This window comes from Electrophorus electricus, chromosome 26 (genome assembly GCF_013358815.1).
Source record: "Electrophorus electricus isolate fEleEle1 chromosome 26, fEleEle1.pri, whole genome shotgun sequence".
NCBI lineage: Eukaryota > Metazoa > Chordata > Actinopteri > Gymnotiformes > Gymnotidae > Electrophorus > Electrophorus electricus.
The window spans coordinates 5,576,445-5,599,643 of record NC_049560.1 but is presented as its reverse complement, the minus strand read 5'-3'; the positions used below and the strand labels follow the sequence as shown (position 1 = coordinate 5,599,643).

Genomic DNA, 23,199 nt, shown 5'->3' with positions numbered 1-23,199 from the left:
ACAAAACATATTTTGATTGGTGGAACTGCGGGGTCAAAGGTCAGCACATAGAGGCGGCGCAAAGAAACGTGAACATGGCGGTGAGTAGCGGGAGTCTTTAAGCTTTTTAAGACTTTTTTCTTTCATCGCGTTTACGCTCGGGAACGTGTGAGTTCTTGGCATGTTAAATAAACACTCCAGCAAGCCCGTATCAGTAAATTCGAAATATTGGTTTATTTTTTCGTTAATATGTTTTGGTAATTTGATTGTTCTGTTTAGATAAACGTTAGATAGCGTGGCAAGCTAGCATCATTAGCATCATTAGTTAAACTACTAGTCAACATTAGTTAACTATTACTTAGTTAAAGCTGAACGATATCAGAGCTATCCTTCATGCGCCAGCTGTTGAGAAACGTACGGCTGATAAAATTTTTTTAAAAAAAGTTAAAATGATGAGGTCTGGCTGAAATCACGGTAAAGGCCCTTACTCTCGACCATGCGAGTGTATGTTCATTACTCATTTCTAGCGTTTGATTGACAGAGGTCCACAGTAGACTAGATTTGTTAGGATGAAATAGAATTTCCCCCGATGGAATGTGCAGCTAAAGACGAATTGTGAATTTAGTGATTTATAGTGACTAGAGTACTAGACTTCTGATGAGCTGTGTTCTGGTCTTTTTGCAGGACAAAGAGAAAAAGAAAAAGGAGAGTATATTCGACCTGTCAAAGTACATCGACAAGCCCATCAGAGTAAAGTTTCAAGGAGGACGTGAAGGTAGTTCATGTTAGTTGTCACTTGCTGCTTAAATGCTGTGTGGCAATTTCATTACAGTTCCATGTGCAAATTGCAGGTTTTAAGGTTTTACTGTCTTCATTATCTACAGTATGTCTTTTCTTCCTTTCCACTGCCTTGTCCGTCAACCAACGGAAAGTAAAACACCTGAAAAGTGACCTGTTATGGTCTTCACCCTCTGCGTGTTACAATCTTCGAGCTCCTGTGTCTTAAAGCTCCCCTGCTGATGCCCTGCTCTGATTGGTCAGCTCACCCACTCTGTTCTGGTTGGCCAGCCATCAGAGTGGTTCTGTGCCTGGCTTGGAGTCTGCAGACAGACACTTCTCTCCTGAGTGGCTGTAAACCCCAGTGTGTTTGAAATGTTAGAAACAGTGACCGGTGGTTTCCAAACTGGTGGATGTGTTGCAAATAGATATGCAGTTCTCTGCAGGCAGGTAGAATTGCATAATACATGTGTGAAAATACTGGGGTCATTAGAAACTGGAAAAACCTGATTTCTTTGGGAGATACTCACTTACTCTGGCATGTACTTTGGCTTTGTAACTTTACAGACTGTTTACATTCACAAAATGCTTTAGAACACAACAAAACAAGCATACTAGGTCCACTTTAAGAGAGAAAGTGTGGTCAAGACATGGCAAAGATGGAAAAAATGTTCTGGAGCTTTTCCCAAAACATTCACCATGACATTTGGAGAGTGATTAAGTGTTTGTTCATCTGTCATCTAGTATTTTCCTGTGCAGTGACGATAAAAAAAAAACGACCCTAAAACACATAGCAATGGTTGCATACCTGGTCTCTAACAGACTCTTTTAATAAGCAAAATTTCTGTTCCATAGCAAGTGGCGTCCTAAAAGGTTTTGATCCCCTGCTGAACCTGGTGTTGGATGGCACAATCGAATACATGCGTGGTACGTACCAGAAAGATGTATTGAAATTCTAGTGACAATCCTTGTTGGTGGTGATTAATGTACCAGTTATTGGTAAGCAGTTTCGTGCCTCGCTTTGCTGTGCATTTACCGATGCAAAGTGACCAGGCAAGAATTGATTCCATGGTGTGTGTTCCCATCGCACAGACCCCGATGACCAGTATAAGCTGACGGAGGACACCCGACAGCTCGGCCTGGTTGTGTGTCGTGGGACAGCAGTGGTGTTGATCTGTCCCCAGGATGGCATGGAGGCCATTCCTAACCCCTTTATACAGCAGCAGGATGGCTAGTACACACACGGATTATGCGACTTTTTGTAAAGAAAAGTTGGTAACGTTTTGGGTTATGACCCAAATCACAAATGAGGATGCCAGCCCAAAAACAGAAATGTAATGTATTTGTATTTACATGTTTGGTTTTGTTTCACTATATGTAGCTTTTGCCAAATGTTTTAGTTTTGGCTTTCTTCTGGGTATGGACTTGAACAATTAAACTGTTAAGTCACATTTGTGTTGGGTGTGAAGACACACCATGCGAACTTTGTTTTAGTAATTGTTTTAATATTAAAATTCAGTTGGATATTCATAACATTTTTGTTTAGTTGTTTATTTGGTTTGTCAATCTTGAAGTTTAAAAGCAAATATTTCATAAAAAAAGTTACTGAAAGGCACACAATACACGATATACTTTAATGTTAGCACTTTTACTTTTCAACTGAAGAGCAGTCTGTTCGTGTTCGTGGTCAGATCAACATTGGAAGCGCGTTTAAGTAGTTAACTAATGTTATTTTACTATACCAGTTGTTCTTCTGTTTGGACATTTTAAAGCCACCATTAAGGTAAGACTTATTTATAGTTTGATGATTTTGGATAGTTACATGAAGTAGGATGCCCAAGTGCAAATCGGAGAATTACATTTTACTTAGAAAAGGGGAAAAGGTTTTCCCTTCCCTTACATTTTGCCATCCACTGGTCAATTCTTAAGGTTGTGAACAGGATGTACCTAGATCTGTAGTCGGGGAGACGATCATCAAACTTTCCTGCTCTCGAAGAAGGCATTCTAGCGCCCTCTGCTGGAACAATAATGAATTTCCTAAAATTACCGACGGAACAGTTTTAACTGCTGTTTTAAATATGCAAATATTTTCATGCGAATTCTGAGTGTTTAATCTAAAAATCTCGTTTATCTCGCGTCCCCAATAACGGCTCCGTAGGTTGAAAGCCCCAGGATTAGACAGCATGTCTTCTGACCTACACAAACCTCACCTGGCTGCTAGATGTAGACCTACCGCCCCGTTGTCTGGCGCCGTTTAGTCCGACAGTATCGGTGTCCATTAGTACGCAGTGATTTCTAGATTCATAAGCAGAAGACTTCTCATGGTTTGGGAACTGCTCAGTTGTATCCTATATCGGAGAACACAAACTTGTATACTTTTTAATTTAAATTATTTTAGAACAGATCATTCCATTGCATTTGGAAGTAAAACACTTTGTTTAATTAGGATTTATCCAGTTAATATGGGTGTAATCCTAGTTAAGAAATATATGAAGTCACAGCCAAACACAAGAAAAGCAGCGCACCTGTTCAAACCACTGCAGCTCTCTACGATAATCGCTGTGTCTATAATAATATGCCGTTTGGGAGTGTCTCTAAGATCTTGGCTCCTAACCGCACCCATGGACAATACACTTAAGTGTTTTTGAGCATACTCTAAGATCAGGGGGGTTTGTTTGGGGTTTGTTTTTTATTATTCATTTTTTGCAGAATACGTATGGGAAGTTTGATCGGGTGAATTGCGGGCAGTCGCATGTTGGAACAGAGGAATTAGGTGTCCAGCGGACAAAACGACGACGCTGATCATCGCGATCTAGTGGAGCCTCTTAATACACGCCCATAGGTGCGCTGACACTTTAAAAATGTGGTCTAGATTTACATCAGTCTGAAGGTGCATCGCCTTATCACGGACCACGGCGACGCAAACTACTACCTACCCTCGCCGTCAAATGCTGGCCGAAAGGTAAGTACACTTTAAATATATTATTATTATTATTATTATTATAGTTGTTACTACTGTCGTTATTGCATTTGAAGCAGGTTATTTGCCTATGAATCAGAGAATGCAGTTCATTATGTTAAATGGCTACTCTTTCAAATTATGATTACATTTGTTTTAATGTCATTCCTTTTATTTTATTTTTTTTTATTGTTTTGTGTGTGTTCTTTTTGTTGCCTAGATTATTGACTAAGAAGTACACATAAAAGTAGCACAGGCATTGCATAGGATTTCACACAAACTTTTCAGTAAGTCTGGTTTTGTCCTGTTGTGCTTAGAGCCTTTCCAGAAGGCCATTGTTTTGTTCTCCTACCATGACATGGACACCGTTCCACCAATATTATTTTCACGCTCACCACAATTAGAAGGACATGATACTGTTTGAGGTGTATTTTTAGAAAATCACTCATGACAATAGATGTAACATGGTGCAAAGTTTGAATGTCTCGAGGCTGGGGTGTTCACTGTAGAACAACGGATGCATTTGTGTTGCATAATTCTGTGGTCCATGTGTGTGTGTATGTTACCATAGACTAATACAGAGATGAAGGAACATCTGAATAAGTCACCTCAGGCTGCTTCTCCACTAGCTCAAATCCCCTTCACACACAGACGCATTACACTGGCAGCCATATTCGCCTTCCTCACTATTGGTGTTTTAGCGGGCCTCGTAACTGGTGAGTAACCTACTGCAGTAATAATGCAGTGAGTAAACTAAATCCAAGATAGCCTATCAACTTTCTTCTGATAAAATGATTATTTTACTGATGGCACATTTGTGTTAGTATAGCCGATTCATTTATTTGTTTTTAATGTTTAGCTTACATGCTGAAGGAGGAATATTATTTCATGGAGAGTGTGGAACTGAAAGGTCTAAAATATAGTCCTGACCTCCAAGACGAGACCTCTCCATATTCTTTAATACTGACAACCACCTTGAAAACAACGGTAGGCAGAAAGCAAAACAACAACGCTTGTTAATGAACAGTTGGAACAGCTAATGAACAGTTGGAACAGCTAATGAACAGTTGGAACAGCTAATGAACAGTTTGCATTTTCAATAGACGCTCCTTCCAATTTCCAGATTTCTTTCACAAATCACCAGGTTTCTAGCTACACATTTATGTGATTCCTGTTTTGTTCACAGATCCAGAACATCTTTGTTACTTCAGCAATTGCACATAATTTTGAAGCCTGTCACATTGTTGCATATGGGTAGGTAGAATTCTGGCGCTTAACACGCTATTGCATTGTACAGGATATAGTCTGAATGGATGTACTGTATGGGCAAACCATGATCTATGAAAATGGCGGCATAACTGGGTCTGTTGGTGCTCCAGGAGCATGAATGACAGCGTGATGGCTACGTTTAATGTGGTGTTCCGAGTGGCCAGGTTTCAGAAGTATACGGATAGCTTCGTCAAGGAACAGCTGCGCTCCGGCCTTGCGGCCATGTTCGGCGAGGAGCCTCTCTCCGTTGCCCAGTTTGGCCAGATACAAAGCATCGTTCTTCTAGGTAACATCATCTCCAACAACTAATAAAAAGGGGAAAACCCTTCTTAAAAGTCTGGTCCTTCTAATGTTCATGTGCAGTTTTCATTTGAGGTGAAACGGAAGCAGAGATCGCTCGGTCCATTTCTTGTGCCCTCTGTGCCGTTAGGTTTTCTGCTCTCCTCGGTCCACTCAGGGGCCAGTGGGAAGTCATTCTACACAATCAAACCTGACACGAGTAAGCCCAAATTTGATTACAACACTCATACTGTGCCTGCCAGTGATTTCAGATTCACAGTAACGGTGCAATCATGTGACCCTACTGTCAGCACCAGGTGCGTGTCCCAACACCACCTTCGCCTGTCTTAGCGGAGAGTGCATCGCCAAGCCTAAGCCGGAGTGTGACTTCGTATCCGACTGTGCCGACGCATCTGATGAAGCCAACTGCTGTAAACGAGGCCCCAGAGTATCATGAATTTACGTGGTGAATTGTCTTTAAGTGGGTCTGCAGTGTTTCATGATGGCTAAAATGGCCATTTGGTTAAGTTTCAGCATGGAGCAAGACATCTATTCATATTTGAAATACGCAGACCCATTTTTGGCAACGCAGATGTTCGCATTCTAAATTGCACGTATTCGTTTACCCTTCCCTAACTGCTGACCTGAGCCGTGTCCCACGCTGTTTCTCTGCAGCGTGTGGCAGGCGGAGGTTGGTGAGCGGGAGGGTGGTTGGTGGAGAGAGTGCCCATCAAGGCGAGCTGCCTTGGCAAGTGAGTCTGAAACTACACGGCCAACACGCCTGTGGCGCCTCCATCGTCAACAGCCACTGGCTCGTTAGTGCCGCCCACTGCTTTGAGAGGTGAGCACTCGGTTCTCCCTGCAGCGCTTTATTTGGATTTCTTTAGGCATTTCTGATGGCCACTTTGTTTAGTTTAACACTCCCTTCTAAGGTTTGTTTGTTTGTTTGTTTTTGCACAGTGGGGTTTTGGTTGCTTTATTTGTTTGCATTGTTGTGTTGTAGTTTAGGAGTTTGGAGCGGTGCTTATTAGGATTCTAGGAACTCATTTATATAAAGCTTCTTTTTGACAGCGTCTGATGTAAAAAAAAAAACAAAACAAAAAAAAAAAAAACGCTAACCGATGATAAATCATCTTCAATAATTCTACAGTCATGCCTCTATGTTTTTGCACTGTTGTTCATTTCCTACAGTAACAATAATCCAAAAGACTGGGCAGCTCTGGTCGGGGCTAGTCTGCTGAGCGGTGCACAGGAGGGTGCTAGCACGGTGAACATCAAGTCTCTGATAGTGTCTCCAAATTATAATCCCCTGACGACGGACAGTGACGTGACGGTGCTGGAGTTGGAGAATCCTCTGATGTTCAGCCCCTACGTTCAGCCTGTCTGCATCCCTTCCTCCACACACACCTTCAGTCCCGGGCAGAACTGTGTCGTATCCGGCTGGGGAGCCCTCCGGCAGGACAGCAGTGAGTGGAGCTAGGATGCCAGGGGTTGACGGCCTTGCTACCCTGGAGACGGAAGTGAAGGGAGCATCAGAGGTTTTAGGAATCTATACCTAGGCCACCCTCCCCCCCCCCCCGGCCCCCATTTCAACTGAAAATAAATCTCAGTCAAGTGCTAAAAGTCTGTAGAATGCTTATTATCAGGCAGTGGGGTTAAATGGAGTACCTTAGAAATCTGAATTGAAACCTTCTGGGTTAGAGAGCTGTACTCTGTAGGAGGGCAGATATCAAGTGTAGATGCCATCCAAATATCTGCTCCATCTACTAAGCTGTTACTTCCCTATTCGTCCCTACACAACAGTTCACACAACTGTGTTTCTGCACACAACTGTCAGACACTACATTGGTTGGGTTTGGAAAATTGATGCGTCTTAGCCACACGTCACCATAGTTTTTCAGTGATGTGTGTGTGTGTGTGTGTGTGTGTGTGTGTGTGTGTGTGTGTGTGTGTGTGTGTGAAAGAGCAGGTAACCTACCTTCCACTCTTCAGAAAGCTGTGGTGAAGATCATTGATTCTAAAGTCTGCAATGCATCTGCAGTTTACAGAGGAGCCATCACCAACAACATGATGTGTGCGGGCTTTCTCCAAGGGAGGGTTGACTCCTGCCAGGTGCCAGATATGTCATACACTTCTTATGACTATATTACAGTTTCTAATGTACCAACTGTCATTATTATAACATTTAATTTCATTTGTATAGGACTTACATGATGTCACATCATCTTTAATCATTATTAGTTGCAGTCAACTACAATTACTTGTGTTTGTTCCTGTGGGAAGAAACTGTCATAACTCTAGCTTGTCTCTAGTTAATCTACAAAATGTCACTGTGGCAACTCTACTACCAAGCCCGTTGTTTATGCTTTTGAATGATAAACTGTGGTTCTAAAGCCTTGTGGGCACTGCTATGTGTAATCACTATGGTTTTTCCCTTCAGGGAGACTCGGGGGGACCTCTGGTGTGTGAAGTGGCCCCCGGGCGCTTCTATTTGGCCGGCATAGTGAGCTGGGGAACAGGCTGTGCTCAAGTCAACAAGCCTGGAGTGTACTCACGCATCACCATGCTCCGCAACTGGATCCTGGGCCACACAGAGGGAAACACCAGTCACAGCACTTTGCCGAAGTTTAGCATTACGCCAACTGACAGCCATCTTCCTCAGGCGATCTCCTCTCCCTCTGCCCCATCTGGTGGGGAATATCCCCCAAACCTCAGTTATCAAATAAGCATCAAATAAATTTGAACAACTAATTACATTTAAGTCTGAGTTACAACGAAAGAATGTTTCCCACAGGTCGTGAATGAATAAACAAGTTAATGAGTTAGTTGATGTTTAATTTTTTTTCTTCTTTTTTGTGTATTCTGATTATGCCACAGAGTTTTCTAAATAACCTCCTTTTTAGGAGCTGTAAACTGCACTGGAAACTTCAGCTGTGGCGCTGGCGTGTGCATCAGCAAGACCAACCCAGAGTGCGACGGAATCACTGACTGCTCTAACGAGGCTGATGAGAAAAATTGCAGTCAGAATCCGATTTATTCACATCAAAGATTAAAATTATTAAGATGAAAATGTTTGCTCATACGCCTCGTTATACGAACCACATCAGAAAGTAGCAGAGCTAAAGCGAGAAAAAAAAACAAAACTATTTCTCTACATAAACATCCCCATTCACATCAACGTCACAGTACTTAATCATGCCGAGCAAACCATGATCCAGATGTGTGTCTGCAGACTGTGGACAGAGGCCAGCGGTAGGTCGCCACAGGATTGTGGGAGGTGAGGATGCCCAGCGAGGGGAGTGGCCCTGGGTGGGCAGCCTGCAGTTCCAGCAGGTGCACTGCTGTGGTGCTACTCTCATCCACTGCAAATGGCTCCTGACGGCAGCTCACTGCTTTATCAGGTACAGCGCAAGCAGCCTGGGCACGAAGGCAAAACTTCGACGACCTGTCGTGCAGAGGTAGCACTGCTAGCGAGGTGAAACCGTGTTTTCACTTAAAGGGAGCCGAAGGCCGGCGGCTGGACGGCGAGTCTGGGCTCCGTGCTCCGTCCTGGAGTGGGAGCTCTGCTCATCCCCCTGCAGAGGGTCATACAGCACCCCGCCTTCAACAGCACCAGCATGGACTTCGACGTGGCCCTGGTGGAGCTCTCCATCCCAGCTCCGAGTTCCTACAGCATCCAGACCGTGTGTTTGCCCTCGCTCAGTCATAGATTTTTCCAGGGCATGGAGTGTTATATCATGGGATGGGGCACAACAAGGGAAAAGGGTGAGCAGACACCTTTACCCTTTATAGACAGCATCTGTACCTGACACTAAGCGTCGAAGTCTAGAACTGGAATCAAGTGCCCCTTTTTCTCCATAAAGACTAATCTGTACCAAAGGATTATGCTTAATCTGGGTCTGACATCCAGCCTAAAAGGTACAGACTGCAACACGAAATGGCTTGTGTCCTTTACTGTCCCTCACTCTCACACACAGGTACAATGAGCAGAATACTGCAGAAGGCACAGGTCAGCATAATTGCCCAGTCAGACTGCCTGCAGTCCTATGGGAGCGGAATAACAGCCAGCATGATGTGTGCCGGCGCCATGGATGGTGGAAGAGACACTTGTTTGGTGAGCCTCTGTTAACGAAACAATCAGTTTCGCTTATTACCTTGGAAGGGTTCACATCTAGTCCAATCAGCAGTTGTGCAATAACCCTCGAGCTCCTGTGTAGCTGCAACCAATGATCTATATCTGCATGAAAAGTCCTCTTTACCTTAACTACTATACTAATTTCTACACCGATTATGTAATTGAGCCCATGCTGCTTAAGTTTTATGCGGGCCCATACACGCCACGCCTCGCAATGCAGGCCGGGCTGACGGCAGGCGTGTTCTTCCCTGCAGGGAGACTCGGGTGGGCCCTTGGCATGCCGTGAGCCCCAGGGTAGGTGGTTTGTGGCTGGCGTGACGAGCTGGGGTCACGGCTGCGGTCGAGAAGGCTTTCCTGGGGTTTACATCCGCGTCACTGCCATCAGGGAATGGTCATCAATGTACCTACCTTTTTAAGGGTGACCGCGCCACTCTTGGGGTGGCTGATGCTGCCGTGTTGGCGGTTCGTGGCTGTACGTTATTCATCAGATCCAGCAAGGACCAGCCACTCTGGTTTGCATACGGACTGTATTACAAATGGTGTACTGCTTACTTGAAAGCTTACATATTTATTTTGTGTATTTATTACCACTAAAAATGTGGAACAATGAAACTTTTATTCAACTGGATCATTAGAAAATAAAAATAACCTTTCTGTGATGTTTTTTTTCTTTTCTTAAATAGGGGAATATGGTGCTCTCAGAAGGAAGTATATAAGAGAAGTAATAGTAGTCATTATTATTAATAATAATAATAATAATAATAATAATAATAAAAATAGTAGTAGTTTTTAGGTGAGTGAATATGGTAAACTATTTAGAAAACTTAACTATGACATTCCCAGATATTGTAATACATCATGTATCTACGATTGACTATTTTGCTAAAAATACAGAATTACATTCAAATGTTACAAGTTTTTATATTTTACTTAATGAATTTTCAAGCTGGCTAGACATTAAGCTGATGTATTGCCACAAGTTGAAATAAAACACCTGTTACTGCAAAACATTAAAAGCAGCATGACAAATATTTAATCATTTTTAATCATTCCTGCAACAATCACCCAGAACACTTTGGGACATCGTTCTCTGAGCAGAAAAAAAAGGTTGACTGAGGAAAACCAGGTTACCAGAAATCTGACATGCCTCGCATGCAGCATAAGCCGCTTTTCTCGAGGTCTGTGGTACAGCAATTGGCATTTGAACAAACCTGCTACTGTTGTCGGCAGATAGTGTGACATGTGAATCCAGCATGGACAATCGCATTCTGTTCCGTGGATGTAAATAAGCAGGCCTGCTGGGTGGGCTCTTGCGCAGAAGCCACAGTTATGGAAAGTGAGATGTTCCTGAATCCTTCCTTGTGAAAAGAACTAGGTTTGTGGAGCAGAGAGTGGGAAGACGAGACGACTCTGTGCCCACATGGGAGAGTCCCCACACAGGGCACATGGAAAACCAAAAGAACCAACAAAGGGCACGCAGGCCTTTTAAGACTGACGGATCAGTCGCATCAACGGGCACCTGCTATTACTGGCAAGATGGGAGGATTTGATATTACCAGGTTGTTAAACACTGCAAGAGCTTTACAGAGATTTGGGATGGGGCCAGGGCTTCAAACGCTCCAGGGCTTCATTCCACATACAGACCGATTGCAGACTTGTAAAGGTTTAAGGTAGGTGCCTAGTGTGAGCCATCACATGCCTTCCACATTAAAATCAAAATGAGTAAAAAGTGTCCACCTATACGTAACATGTCCAGACAGAAAAAAAAGTCCCCAAAGATATTCTGAGTCTAAAAGCCAGGACTTCCTGATTCCTGGGATGGCTTTCAGCTGCAGAGTGTTAAAGGGGCAGGGCTGACGTGCACTTTCAACCCTTGCCTCTCTAGTGATGCACTCCGTTAACCCAAAGTTCAGCTGCTTGCTCTCTGTGCATCACATACGTGCCCTCTCCCTCTGAAGTCTTGCGTTGTAGGTGCGAGAGACTGTGTTCCATGCGTCCATGTACCGATCCATGCACATGGCAATGCATTTCTGCCAAAACATGGTGGTCAAGAGAAATAAACAACTCATTTTTTTTCCCACACTGTGACATGGTCAAGTTTGTGCATTATATATGCATGTCTATAGAAAAGTAACAACTGGCTGCAAGTCCTACCTGTTCTGAATTGTCCAGCGTGCTTCCCGGTTTGCCAATGCACTTCTTGAAGCATTTATCTGTCATCCTCTGAGATTTGGATATAAAAAAGTGCAAGAAATGATTAAGAATCAAATCCTACGATGCAATCCTTTCCTCATCAATGGGTCAGTGCTTCCACTACTATAGAAGGTGTGTGTGTATGTGCAAGCAGCAGAGTATATGCCAGTTTGTGTGTGTGTACATACATATATCAAAATTATAGTGATGTACAAAAGGTTTCCAGAGAAACATGACAAAAACACAAACACACACACACACACACACACACACACGCACACACACGCACACACACGCACACACACGCACACACATGCACACAGCTTGCACAGGAACGATGCCAGACTATTATTATGAAGACTGTCACACACACTAGGCTGTCTATTGGTATAACAGATGATAATGGCAAATTATCAGTAAGGCTGGACAATATTGATTTAAACTGATACACCAGTCATTTTGAGCTGAAATACAACAATCAGTATACATTAATATTCACATTAGGTAAATATTCTCCTGCTATCTCTTACACTGCCAATGTGCAAGCAAACACAGCTAAAGGAAACTGTAATTACTTTGTAATTACACCTTACGTATAAAGACGACACTGCTGGCCCTTGTATATACGAGCGTTGAAATATCAACTCATGCAAATTAGAGCAACATTAACTCACCTATACCATTGAGCCCAAGTTCTTGTGTGTGTGTGTGTGTGTGTGTGTGTGTGTGTGTGTGTGTGTGTGTGTGTTCAATCATTTAATTCAGAGTAATATAAGACACCTTAATAAAGAGTGGTCTCTTTGAAGTAGGCAATCGTGTTAGGAAGGCACTGCTATCTGGAACTTTTCATTGAGCGTCCTGATGTGGTCCAATTCACACCAGACAACATAGGCAGCTACTCATATGATCAAATAAATCAACTTTTAATTCGTGTTGGTGAGCTTTTCTTTTGAGGAAGATTGTTTACTCTAAAAATGTGATTTCAGCATTTTTTGGGTCTGCAGATTTGTGGCTCTGCTCATCTTTCCAGCCAATAAGCCCTCAGGCTAGCTCAGCTGCGCTAACGCCACTCACCTGCAGAAGCTCCTGCGCGTTGGCAACGGCGATCTGGACCTTCACTTGCTCCATAATCGTGCCGGTATCCATTTTTCCAGCCCCTGTTCCGGATGAATAATCCGACCCAAAACTGTCCATCCTTCGTGCCTGTGAACAAACGATAACAAGGGTAACTCTGCACTTCACTCGCGGCTCCACCGGCTGCACACGTGAGTCTTCCACCTAACGCCCTTGAGATGCACCGGAAGAACTTCTTACGCTACTCCCGTTTGAGAAGGATTGTGGGAAATGAGTTAATTATAAAACCTCACACAGTTGTCTGCTTGGGAAAATATAGATAATCCACATATTTGGATAATTAATAATAATAGCTATATAGATCATTCAACTAATGAAATTACACAGCACCTTTAGACTATCAAAGACCTTGAAAACATTGCTTAGGGTGCCGTTTAGTTTAGTTTAGCTCCTTAGTCATCATTTGACATAGCATAATAAAAAATAATTGTGCACAATTATGGCATAAGTAGAACAATATATGCAAGGATGCTTAGTTTTGCATTATTCAAAGGCTAAAGCTGGCATTTGTTTTATTATAAGATGCACAGGATACGTTCTAGCAGACCTAAGACAGCAGATGACGCTATTTCACAGCAAATTCCTCATACACTTTACCTGCGATCAGAAGAATAATAGTTAAACCTCACTCAGACAAGAATTTAAGGGCAGAAGGTTTGTCTTTAATGGCAAACATCAACTTCCTTTGGAAAATACCAGTTGATTAAGTAATTTTCCCGCACTATACGCTATCTGATACAAACGAAGCACGGTAATGCTGCGTATTACCAAAATGTGATGACACACTTTACTGCCGGTCTCACATGATTTTAATTCACTGTCAGGTAAATTAGACATTATAGGCATTATACCACATTGGGGAGGGGTGAGTAGAAGGCACAAAGGATCAACAACCATGCTTGATTATCGATATCAATATCAATTGCATTTTGTGACTCGTTCTGTGCAAAGATTAGAAACGCTAATATTTTTGACAGATTTCTTTATTGCCCCCTCCCCCGTTCCTGTTAAAGTTTATGTCGGGTGGGGAGGGTCTGTATGTTCATTCAGATTAAGATAAGGCACATTAATAAAGAGAAAGGTCTCTGAAAAGTGTGGTAGAGCGTTAGGAAAACACAGACGGTCCGGTTTCACTTGTCCAGTGCGGTTTCACAAGTCACATGGGACGTCGCTGGATGTCTAACTGAACACACGATAGGTTCTCGTTTTAAGTTATCCCAGGGCTTTTATTCCTTGCGATTCTTTTCAATGCTGTGATTGGACGCGATCTTGCATAATTCGAGGAAAGACCAATCAGCTGAGGGAGGAGGAGGGGCTAAAGTAGACGCCTCTCAAGCATTAAAGAGAACAGACGTATCTCACGGCTCAGTGGCGGAAGAGTGGATGTCCCTGTGGATGGAGGCCGGTAATGTTCCCGCTTATTGCTGAAAAGAAGACGTGTGACATTTAACACGGCACGAAATCTGAGCAAAGAAACAAGTTTTTAAAGTGGAATGAGCGTTAGGAATCCTTGACTGGAAAGGAAATAAGGTAAGACTGTGTTGACCACGTTGTTCGGATCTCCGGTGTCCGAAAGTATTGTATTAAGTTTATCTGTAATGTAAGCGCGGGGATGTGAATTTCCACATAGGAATATTATCCTAGGATAATATTATCCTGTTAGACAAGATTAAAAATAATAACAATAATAATATTTCAGTTTTTGAGGTTAGGAATGTTGGAATTGTGTAAGAAGTTGTGTAAGAATTTACGTTTTATATTATTTTTATTAGATTTTTAAAGTTGCTATTTAATGAACGTACACACGTACAACAGTGGAGTTACAGTCTTGTTCTACTCTTTGTTGATCTTCAAAAGTTGTCAAGAAGGATATTTCAACTGTAAAATATATGACCTAAAAGAGCATTAGTTGCATGTAAACAGGAGAGATGCATATTCCAATTTGGTTTCATTTTGGTAACTACATTTGTACCAAGTGAACTGCCACCATTTCTCATTATTTTGATGTTAGATATTAGTGTACTGGGTTGGTGTGAATGTATAAAAGGTTAATTATTCAATTATTTATCTATCTTTAGGTCAAAGATGTCTGTAAGTAATCATGAAAACCGTAAGTCCCGGTCAAGCTCTGGATCAATGAACATCCACCTGTTCCATAAAACCTCCCACGCCGACAGCTTGCTCACTCAGCTCAACCTGCTTCGTAAGCGGCGCGTCTTCACGGACGTGGTCCTGCGGGCCGGACACAGGGCCTTCCCCTGCCACAGGGCCGTCCTCGCCTCCTGCAGCCGCTACTTCGAAGCCATGTTCAGCGGCGGCCTGAAGGAGAGCCAAGACGCAGAGGTCAACTTCCACGACTCGCTGCACCCGGAGGTGCTGGAGCTCCTGCTGGACTACGCCTACTCCGCTCGCATCGTCATCAACGAGGAGAACGCCGAGTCCCTCCTGGAGGCCGGCGACATGCTCCAGTTCCACGACATCCGAGACGCCTCGGCCGAGTTCCTCGAGAAGAACCTGCACCCGTCAAACTGCCTGGGCATGATGCTTCTGTCGGACGCCCACCAGTGCCAGCGGCTGTACGAGCTCTCCTGGCACATGTGCCTGGCTAATTTTGCCTCCCTGTACAGGACGGAGGACTTCCTGAACCTGCCCAAAGACAAAGTCCAGGAGCTGATCTTCAGCGAGGATCTGGAGGCCGAAGATGAGAGTGTTGCGTACGAGGCCGTCATCGACTGGGTCAAGGCCGACGTGGGTAGAAGACTGGGCGATCTGCCGGAGCTGCTGCGCTGTGTGCGCTTGGCTCTTCTCCCGGAGACGTACCTGCTGAAGAACGTCATCTCGGAGGAGCTCGTCATGGGAGACAAGGTGGGTCGCGAGATTGTGGAAGACGCCGTCCGGTGCAAGATGAAGATCCTGCAGAACGACGGCGTGGTCACGGGTTTCTGCGCCCAGCCCCGCAAGGTCAGCCAGGCTCTCCTGCTCCTGGGAGGTCAGACCTTCATGTGTGACAAAGTCTACATGATTGATCACAAGACGAAGGAGATCACCCTCAAAACAGACCTGCCCAGCCCCCGCAAAGAGTGCAGTGCCTGTGCCATTGGCTGCAAGGTTTATGTCACAGGAGGAAGAGGGTCTGAAAACGGAGCTTCCAAAGACGTATGGGTCTATGACACGTTACACGACGAGTGGTCCAAAGCTGCTCCGATGCTGGTGGCCAGGTTTGGCCATGGCTCTGCTGAGCTGGACCACGTCCTGTACGTGGTGGGTGGCCACACGTCTCTCATGGGCTCCTTCCCCGCCTCTCCGTCCGTGTCACTCAAACAGGTGGAGCAGTACAACCCACAGGCCAACAAATGGACGCTGGTAGCGCCCCTGCGCGAAGGCGTCAGCAACGCGGCGGTCGTGGGAGCCAAGAACAAGCTCTTCGCTTTTGGCGGGACTAGTGTCAACAGAGACAGGTATCCCAAGGTGCAGTGCTTTGACCCCTCTGAGAACAGGTGGACGGTTCCAGCCACGTGCCCTCAGCTGTGGCGCTACACAGCGGCGGCGGCGGTCGGAAACCAGGTTGTGGTCATCGGCGGCGACACGGAATTCTCGGCGAGCTCTGCCTATCGCTTCAACAGCGAGACCTACCAGTGGACGAAATTCATCGATGTCACAGCGAAGAGGATAAGCTGCCACGCCGTTGCCTCAGGCAACCGTCTGTATGTGGTGGGGGGTTACTTTGGAGCACAACGATGCAAAACCCTGGACTGTTATGACCCCTCCGTGGACTCGTGGGACAGCATCACCAGTGTTCCATACTCACTCATTCCCACTGCGTTTGTCAGTACCTGGAAATACTTATCATCCTGAATTATAGGAGCTGCCTATTTTGGTAAGTAACTGCTCCACAAAACATAGAAATGATGATGGGAAAAATATAGTTATAAAACAAAGTTAAAAAACAAGAAATATTTTATTAATAGGTAATGCACTGTGTGTGTGTGTGTGTCTGTGTGTGTGTGTGTGTGTGTGTGTGTGTGTGTGTGTGTGTGTGTGTGTGTGTGTGTGTGTGTGTGTGTGTACAGTACGGTACAGCAGATATTTGGTAATGGTAGCTGTAAAACTGGCAGTAAAAATGATTGAGCATACAAAGGAAGATCAAAGTAGAATATCACAGAGATAAGGCCCTGCTCTGTCTGTCTGGCAATACTGAGAGACCTTTTATTCTCACATCACACGAATGCTTAAAAAAAAAAGCCTTTCACAAGTAAAGAATAATTTTGGATAATTATGGGATAATGAAAGACATTAAGTCATAATTAGTGCCACTGGCTGTCAAATGGAGAAGAGACTCGAGTTAATGGTGTCTGCCAGGGCCAGGGCTCCTCTCCCAGTCCTGTCAGGTTTGTGCTTGCTGTCCTGCTCCTGGGGGGTTCACACCCCCCAGTAAAAGGTGCTGCTTCCTGCTTCTTTCTGGTGTCTTTTCTAGAGGTTTGCTATTTTTATTTTTATTTTTATTTTCTGAAGGAAATATCTGAATAATGCAGTTACGTCACGAGACTGAGTTTTGCTGCTGCTCCCTTGATTGTACCGTTTCTCACAGAAGCAGGATTTTAACGTGGGTCGGGTTTGGGATTGCACCGGGAACGAGGGCTCGCGCAACCGGCAGGGAGGGTGTGGGTGGCGTCGGCAGAGCGGGCCTTCCAGTCCGACATCCCAGCCGTTACGCGTCCTTCTGTGGCAAAACTCGGAAAAGATCTCATTTGCATTTGCAAACATCCTGAACAAACGCTGGTAGAACTCTTCTTTCACAGCGGCGTTAAATCAGGTCATGTTAATAAGAAGGCTTCAGGCTCAGAGTACGACTAAAAACGCCCACTGGTTCAGCCTTCAAAACAACCACGCGCACTCGCAGATCGGCAGCGAGGCCCGGGACGTCTGGGGAAGCGACTGCTTTGCTCCCGCAGCAGCTAGCAGATGGGCTGGCAGGAGACGGGAGGCCCTCAGCTCTCAAAGCCTGCAGCTGACTATCCTTGTGTTTTGCATTTTTTTTGTGTGTGTGCCTGTCCGCGTGCGTGCAGCTGCTTCAAAGCCTGCTAATGCAGTGTAGGGTTTTTGCAAATCATATGCATAATGGTAAACAGGAAGTAAGAAGGTACTGCAGCACCAGGAGAGGAACTGGACGTCTGCTCTGCTGCAGAAGTAAGAGCTCCACGCTAACCAGCTTTCATCATGGACAAAAGAAAATAAATGAAAGAAAGAAATATATATATATATATTGCACCCATAAAAATAAATGTTGTACCTGGATGAGATTCGCAAAATGGGCGTAATTGCCAACAGCGTCTCATTGTGCGTAAAAGCAGAGCTCAAATAGTTTATCCTGCTGTTTTAAAAATTAAACCTATTTCATGATGACTTCATCACATTACTAGACCATAAGCAATGCCATAGGCCTGTAGCTTATCCTTGCATGCAGTTTTAAATGTGTCCACGGGTGGTGAAGACTGATCAGCAGTGCTGTGCTTTAGCTGTTGTGTGCAGTATCACAACAGCCCCTGAGGCAGAGGGACTCATCTAGCAGCAAGAAACCAGAGCCAGAAGAGGCCTTCTGTGTATGTAACCCACCTGAGCCAGGTCAAAGGTCAAAGCATTGTTTCAACTGCCTCTCGGGGCATCCGTTATTAAGGGAGGTGTTTAGAGAGGGCAGACGACAGAGCCCACTTACCCAGCGCTTATGTTTTATTAATGTGGTTTTTTTTTTTTAAAGCCACTCTAAAAAGGACAACTGAAAAAAGGCTTTTATTCTCACATCTGTGAGCAGGCCGGCCCCCCACACACGCACACGCACGTGCACGTGCACACACACACACACATTTTAGCCTCCTGCGCCGAAGGCAACGAACACCCCTCTGCACAAACAGATTTGCATAATAGAGATTCTATTACCACTGAGCTTTACCCAGAAAAACCTCCTTTGAGCGGCAGAACAGGCTGCTGGACGCCAGGCGAAAACGGTTCTCCTTGCAGGGTGGTGGAGTGTTTCTCAATGGCCACCCTCACCTGCTGCAATTAATCACAGTTATATCAGGTTCATGTATCAAAGCAGTGAAAAGGTTTTCACCGAAATATCAGCCTGCTTTTCCCTCTGAGAGAGGGGCGTTCAGGGCCGCGGCGCGCTCTTGGTCTGCAGCACACACACACGGAGGCACTCTGCCTTGGAGCGTTATGCCCAAACCCCCAAACCTAATGCAAATTCATGAATGGAAAGTGCAAACCTGTCACCGGGTGATGGATGCATGGGCCTGCGTGTTGTAGTTACACCTGCTCATTAGTGAACGATACAGGCACGCTGCTGCAGCTTGTGTGCTTGTGTGTGTGTGTGTGAAGACTTGGGCCCATCTCCCCGGGTGGGGCGGGGTAGCAGATGTGATCAGCGCCGCTCAAATGAGCAACGAGGCAGCCCTTGCGGGACGCTGGGTTTATCGAGCCTGTAGACGGCCCCCTGAACGAGAACGAGGAGCCTGTTTGCAGAAAGGCCCATGCCTGCACTAAACAGTCATCTTGGATTTGCACAGACATCTTTAGAATAAGTTAAAAATAAAATCAAACCGTTCCAAAAGCGACTTCCTGCTTACTTGAATCATAAAGTGGAAGGACTCGCACACCAGAAGACAAAGGGCCAAACTGGCCACAAAAATGTCCACATTTTTTCAAAGTGAAGATATCAAAAGAACTTTATTATAGACCGAAAATTGCGCTGAAGTGCAAAGTGCACACAATGAGAGTAAAACACTCTGAGAGTAAAACAGTCTTTCGCAGTGCTTGTTTGAATGGAGTGCATCTGTTTCTGCTTGGTTTGTTAATTAACTGTGCGTGTGGGTGCACGGTAGTCTGTGGGAGGTGACCAGGAGGCAGTAGCAATCTTAACGAACACCTCCAGGCGCTCTGGATCCTCGCCCCGCCGGTTCTCTGACCCCTCAATGCTGCACTGTCGATTTCGGCTGTGAGCCGGGCCAAAGGTCGGCTGCGGAGCTCCCTCCACCACCTCAAAACATGGGCGTGGGAGTGGTTCACTCCCAGAATGTGGATCACCCCGCACCACTTCTTAAATTAAGACAGGCCAGCGTGTAAAGCGAATCGAAGTGCCGAAAATAGCTCGAAGTTATGGAGTAGGCTACAGAAGCCCCCTTATGTTTAAAATAGAGCTTAATGCGACACTTGTGAAATGGCGTTAGCTTACAGGTTGTATTTTTAATGTGTGTTAAATATTTCTCTTCGGTGAAAAGAGGTGCAGATACGGCGACACGTGGGAAAAAAAGTGTTTAAAATATGTATTCAGTAGCTAGAGTTAGGCTAGTGTAAAACTCAGTCACAGAGTAATTCAACTCAGACTTTTAATTAAGACTGGTGTTGATCTGTGTGTGATAAGTCACAAGGAAGATTTCAGTGGCTTTTGAGAAGCAACCCTGCCTGAACTGTTTATAAACAGACAGATAATAACAAGAAGAGGCAGGCTTCTAGAAGCTTCTGTGGGTTTATGATGGCCTCCAGCTCATCCAGTCCTGACAGCTCAGCTAATGAATCCTCTTCTATATGCTTCTCAGTGGTGCCTATGACGCACCGTTGTTTTAGGACTGTTTACGGTGAAGCAGGGCAGCCCCAACACTACTGCTTACTGAACGCCTCTGGTGAAATTGCATAACAGCAGAAGGCAGGTATTTAGTTCACAAAACCTCCTTTAGGTATCAAGTGCCTAATTGCTTCATTTTAGTTTAGTTTACATGCACCAAGTGGATTTTGTAAGCATTGTGAAAGTTATATGTGTAAGCGAAACGTGTCAGTTACGGGCGGTGTGTTGTAGTCCACCGTTTAACAGACCGCTTGAGTTCTACTGAGTTGACCTTTAGCCCTGTAATACCATAAATATTTCCGCTCGTACGGGGGAACATCCTAATGTGGTGGGTTTCTATAGAAACGCGACGCCTCTGTCAGTTTACCCAACACCCTAACCCTGTCTCTCCTGCTTTCCCGCTCTGTTCAACTCTTCCTTCCGTTTCCCTTCGTCTCACCCTCTACAGATGCCCTGCGTTGTGTGGAATGTTGATGGGTGTCTCCTCCCTGGAGCTGCGGGATTCTGGGGGAGGGGAAGTTCCTCCAGCCGGATCACACGTGACAGATCAACGCGATATGAGAGAGAGAGAGAACACCGTGGAAACCATGGCAACACAGCAACAAAAGAATGCTCACCGTGGAAACCACGGCAACACAGCAACAAAAGAATGCTCACTCCACGATCTTCGCCGCTTCTCCTTTGATCTGCTCGTGTCCCGTGCGCCTGCCAGCGCGCCAGAGGAGTAGCTGACCCACTCAAGCGGACAGGTTATATAATAGTTGGACATTGACGTGACTTCTTGGGTGGGGTTAGCAGTAGAAGCTCAGCTTTTAGGGTCAGGATTTAGTCTGAAAACAATGCAGCTGTCAGAATGAGGATGTTCTAGATCAGACCTGAGTTAAAAAGACTTAACTGCCAACAGCTAGGTGAGGAAATGAGCAATTTATTAGGTCACTTTACACGCCCTGCCTTGTGCGGCCGATTTTGTAGTTACACCCTCCATTAGGATTTGGGGGACAGTTAGTCCTACTGTATCCCACAAATCATAAGCTCCTCCACTTAACTTTCAGATAATAATATTTCTTCATTATCGTAGTGACATTTTTTTTTGTATACGAATTCTATTGTACAGTCTGTTGCAGGTCTCTTTAGAACCAAAAGAGTGGCCAAAGCATTTGGGAGGCTTCACCTAGTGGGAATTTATTTTATGAGGGCTATTCATCACAGACTTCCTCTCTAATGAGGTTCTGACTGATAAACTAGTTTTCCTCATAAACGTCTTGTGTCCAAGACCAAATATGTGATATAGGATCAACTGGACCCAGACTCCATGACAGCCTTCCTCATTTTGAATTGATATAATTGTAGCATTTTTTGTCCATGGTTGTATGTATTGTAGATAAGGTTTGTTTATATGTGGTTCAACATGGTAAGCTTCAGTGAACTTTTTTTCAAAGCCAAAATTCTTTCCCGTGCCCACAGCTAAGGTTGTGTTCTTTTTTCCTGTGGCTTTACACAAACTCCACCAGCTGTGGAGTGGGGGGGGGGGGGGGGGAGGATTACATGTTTTAAGCTGCCTTGTTTTGCATGTCAGAACTACTTCTCACTCCGAGCCATGGGTTTGAATTAATGTTTAACACAAAGTACTGCTACTAAAATGATTCTGATCTCAGCTTTTCAATTGCTCATCCTGTTTGACTACTCTGTAAATAAATGCTTTTGTCAAGACGCACCATGTGTCATGTTCCTGGACGTTTCACAGTATTTCACTTAGTGCAGCCTGCATGTTGACTAACGTGTTTTAAGGTCATACGACATCGTGAGCTGTCAGACTCCATCGTCGAGTCCTCCATAATGTCACTGCCTTTGCCTCAAACCACAGCCTTAAGAATATGGCATGCAGCAGTTTCAACTACACACCTTAAAAATACATTTAAAGACAAAAAATGTAAAAAAAGAAAACAGCTCAAGGTTAGTTTCATAATCACGATGTTCCTTAAGAATTCAATGAGTTGTACTTGTATGTATACACACCCAAAAATTCCATATACAGTGCGTGTGTGGCATTTCCTTGGTGAATTGCTCAGATGTACTTCCTGCCATTTCGACCTTCCTCGTGGGCAGATGTTGGCCTTCGCGGCCGCCACACCCAGGCAGGTGGTTGGGATGGCATGAGCCTGAGGCTGTGCCAGCCCTGTGCCCACAGGTGGCATGCTTTCCCCAGGACCGCCGGCGAGGGACGTCTCAGGCGGCCCCGGGGTGAGACAACATGGGGTGCAGTTCTTAGGCAGGCGGGAGGAGCAGGTGTTCTGAAAAAACTGGCAGAATCTCAGCAGGGAGGAAAAAAGGAGTAAGGTTTTGTTTTCTTTTGGCCTTCCAGAAGAACTCCATGAGTAATTCATCAACTGATTCATTTGGGGTGACTTTAGAGAATTAAGCATGACGGCCAGCTACAAAGGCATTTCCAGGAAATGCTGCCATTTGGGAGGACCACCCACAGACATCAGGAGTCTTAGTCTGGCCCCAGATTACAAGAGCTCCTCACTCCCTTCTATCAGGTCTGTCGTGATCTCCGTTATTGCATTATCAGCAGTGCCTACGTATTTCATTCATGTCTAAATGTGTTTATGCACCAAAAGACTGATTGACTCAGGAAATTTGCATAGAAGTTATTTATTCTCCAATTCACTGGCTCCGGAGAAGACAATGAGAGGGGTTGACCCAGTTTCTGGTAAACATCTCCAGAGTGTGAGTGTGTGTGTGTGTGTGTAGACCACTCCTCACACCTCACAGTGAAGAGGAGGGAGATGAGAGACCAGCAGAGGTGACAGATGGAACCCCCCCCCCCCAACAGCTGAGTGCTGTGCTACTTGA

At 44.9% G+C, this 23,199-nt stretch overlaps 4 protein-coding genes across 4 annotated transcripts; 3 read left to right on the top strand and 1 right to left on the bottom strand.

Moving 5' to 3' along the window:
* Window positions 1-40: 40 nt before the first annotated feature.
* On the top strand, window positions 41-2,289 carry lsm7 (LSM7 homolog, U6 small nuclear RNA and mRNA degradation associated). Its single transcript, XM_027010707.2, has 4 exons — window positions 41-80; window positions 664-754; window positions 1,612-1,683; window positions 1,849-2,289. Exons 1-4 carry the CDS (start codon window positions 75-77, stop codon window positions 1,989-1,991), a joined length of 312 nt encoding a protein of 103 aa, XP_026866508.1. The 5' UTR covers window positions 41-74; the 3' UTR covers window positions 1,992-2,289.
* A 2,290-nt stretch (window positions 2,290-4,579) lies between these two features.
* Window positions 4,580-9,814, top strand: tmprss9 (transmembrane serine protease 9). Its single transcript, XM_035523316.1, has 14 exons — window positions 4,580-4,702; window positions 4,902-4,969; window positions 5,095-5,270; window positions 5,442-5,483; window positions 5,575-5,694; window positions 5,939-6,104; window positions 6,455-6,729; window positions 7,233-7,375; window positions 7,704-7,953; window positions 8,167-8,283; window positions 8,496-8,664; window positions 8,763-9,028; window positions 9,241-9,377; window positions 9,653-9,814. The coding sequence occupies exons 1-14, from the start codon at window positions 4,580-4,582 to the stop codon at window positions 9,812-9,814; spliced, it is 2,214 nt and encodes a 737-aa protein (XP_035379209.1).
* Window positions 9,815-10,408: 594 nt separating this feature from the next.
* timm13 (translocase of inner mitochondrial membrane 13 homolog (yeast)) lies at window positions 10,409-12,884 on the bottom strand. Its single transcript, XM_027010708.2, has 3 exons — window positions 12,666-12,884; window positions 11,553-11,621; window positions 10,409-11,428 (listed from the first exon to the last, which is right to left on the bottom strand). Exons 1-3 carry the CDS (start codon window positions 12,783-12,785, stop codon window positions 11,330-11,332), a joined length of 288 nt encoding a protein of 95 aa, XP_026866509.1. The 5' UTR covers window positions 12,786-12,884; the 3' UTR covers window positions 10,409-11,329.
* Window positions 12,885-14,090: 1,206 nt separating this feature from the next.
* Window positions 14,091-22,057, top strand: enc3 (ectodermal-neural cortex 3). The gene is made up of 3 exons (XM_027010704.2): window positions 14,091-14,255; window positions 14,804-16,602; window positions 20,792-22,057. The coding sequence occupies exon 2, from the start codon at window positions 14,811-14,813 to the stop codon at window positions 16,578-16,580; it is 1,770 nt and encodes a 589-aa protein (XP_026866505.1). The 5' UTR covers window positions 14,091-14,255; window positions 14,804-14,810; the 3' UTR covers window positions 16,581-16,602; window positions 20,792-22,057.
* Window positions 22,058-23,199: the final 1,142 nt, after the last annotated feature.

Bases quoted from the DNA above. Each gene is read 5' to 3' on its own strand.
- timm13 (XM_027010708.2), bottom strand. From the start codon at position 12,785: ATGGACAGTTTTGGGTCGGATTATTCATCCGGAACAGGGGCTGGAAAA. The intron at 11,622-12,665 runs GTGAGTGGCGTT...TCCAAATCTCAG, and splicing joins ACGCGCAGGAGCTTCTGCAG to AGGATGACAGATAAATGCTT. The intron at 11,429-11,552 runs GTAGGACTTGCA...ATGTTTTGGCAG, and splicing joins CGCTGGACAATTCAGAACAG to AAATGCATTGCCATGTGCAT.
- tmprss9 (XM_035523316.1), top strand. From the start codon at position 4,580: ATGCTGAAGGAGGAATATTATTTCATGGAGAGTGTGGAACTGAAAGGT. The intron at 4,703-4,901 runs GTAGGCAGAAAG...TTTTGTTCACAG, and splicing joins CAACCACCTTGAAAACAACG to ATCCAGAACATCTTTGTTAC. The intron at 7,954-8,166 runs GTGGGGAATATC...CCTCCTTTTTAG, and splicing joins CTCTCCCTCTGCCCCATCTG to GAGCTGTAAACTGCACTGGA.
- lsm7 (XM_027010707.2), top strand. The intron at 755-1,611 runs GTAGTTCATGTT...TCTGTTCCATAG, and splicing joins GTTTCAAGGAGGACGTGAAG to CAAGTGGCGTCCTAAAAGGT. The intron at 1,684-1,848 runs GTACGTACCAGA...CCCATCGCACAG, and splicing joins CACAATCGAATACATGCGTG to ACCCCGATGACCAGTATAAG.
- enc3 (XM_027010704.2), top strand. From the start codon at position 14,811: ATGTCTGTAAGTAATCATGAAAACCGTAAGTCCCGGTCAAGCTCTGGA.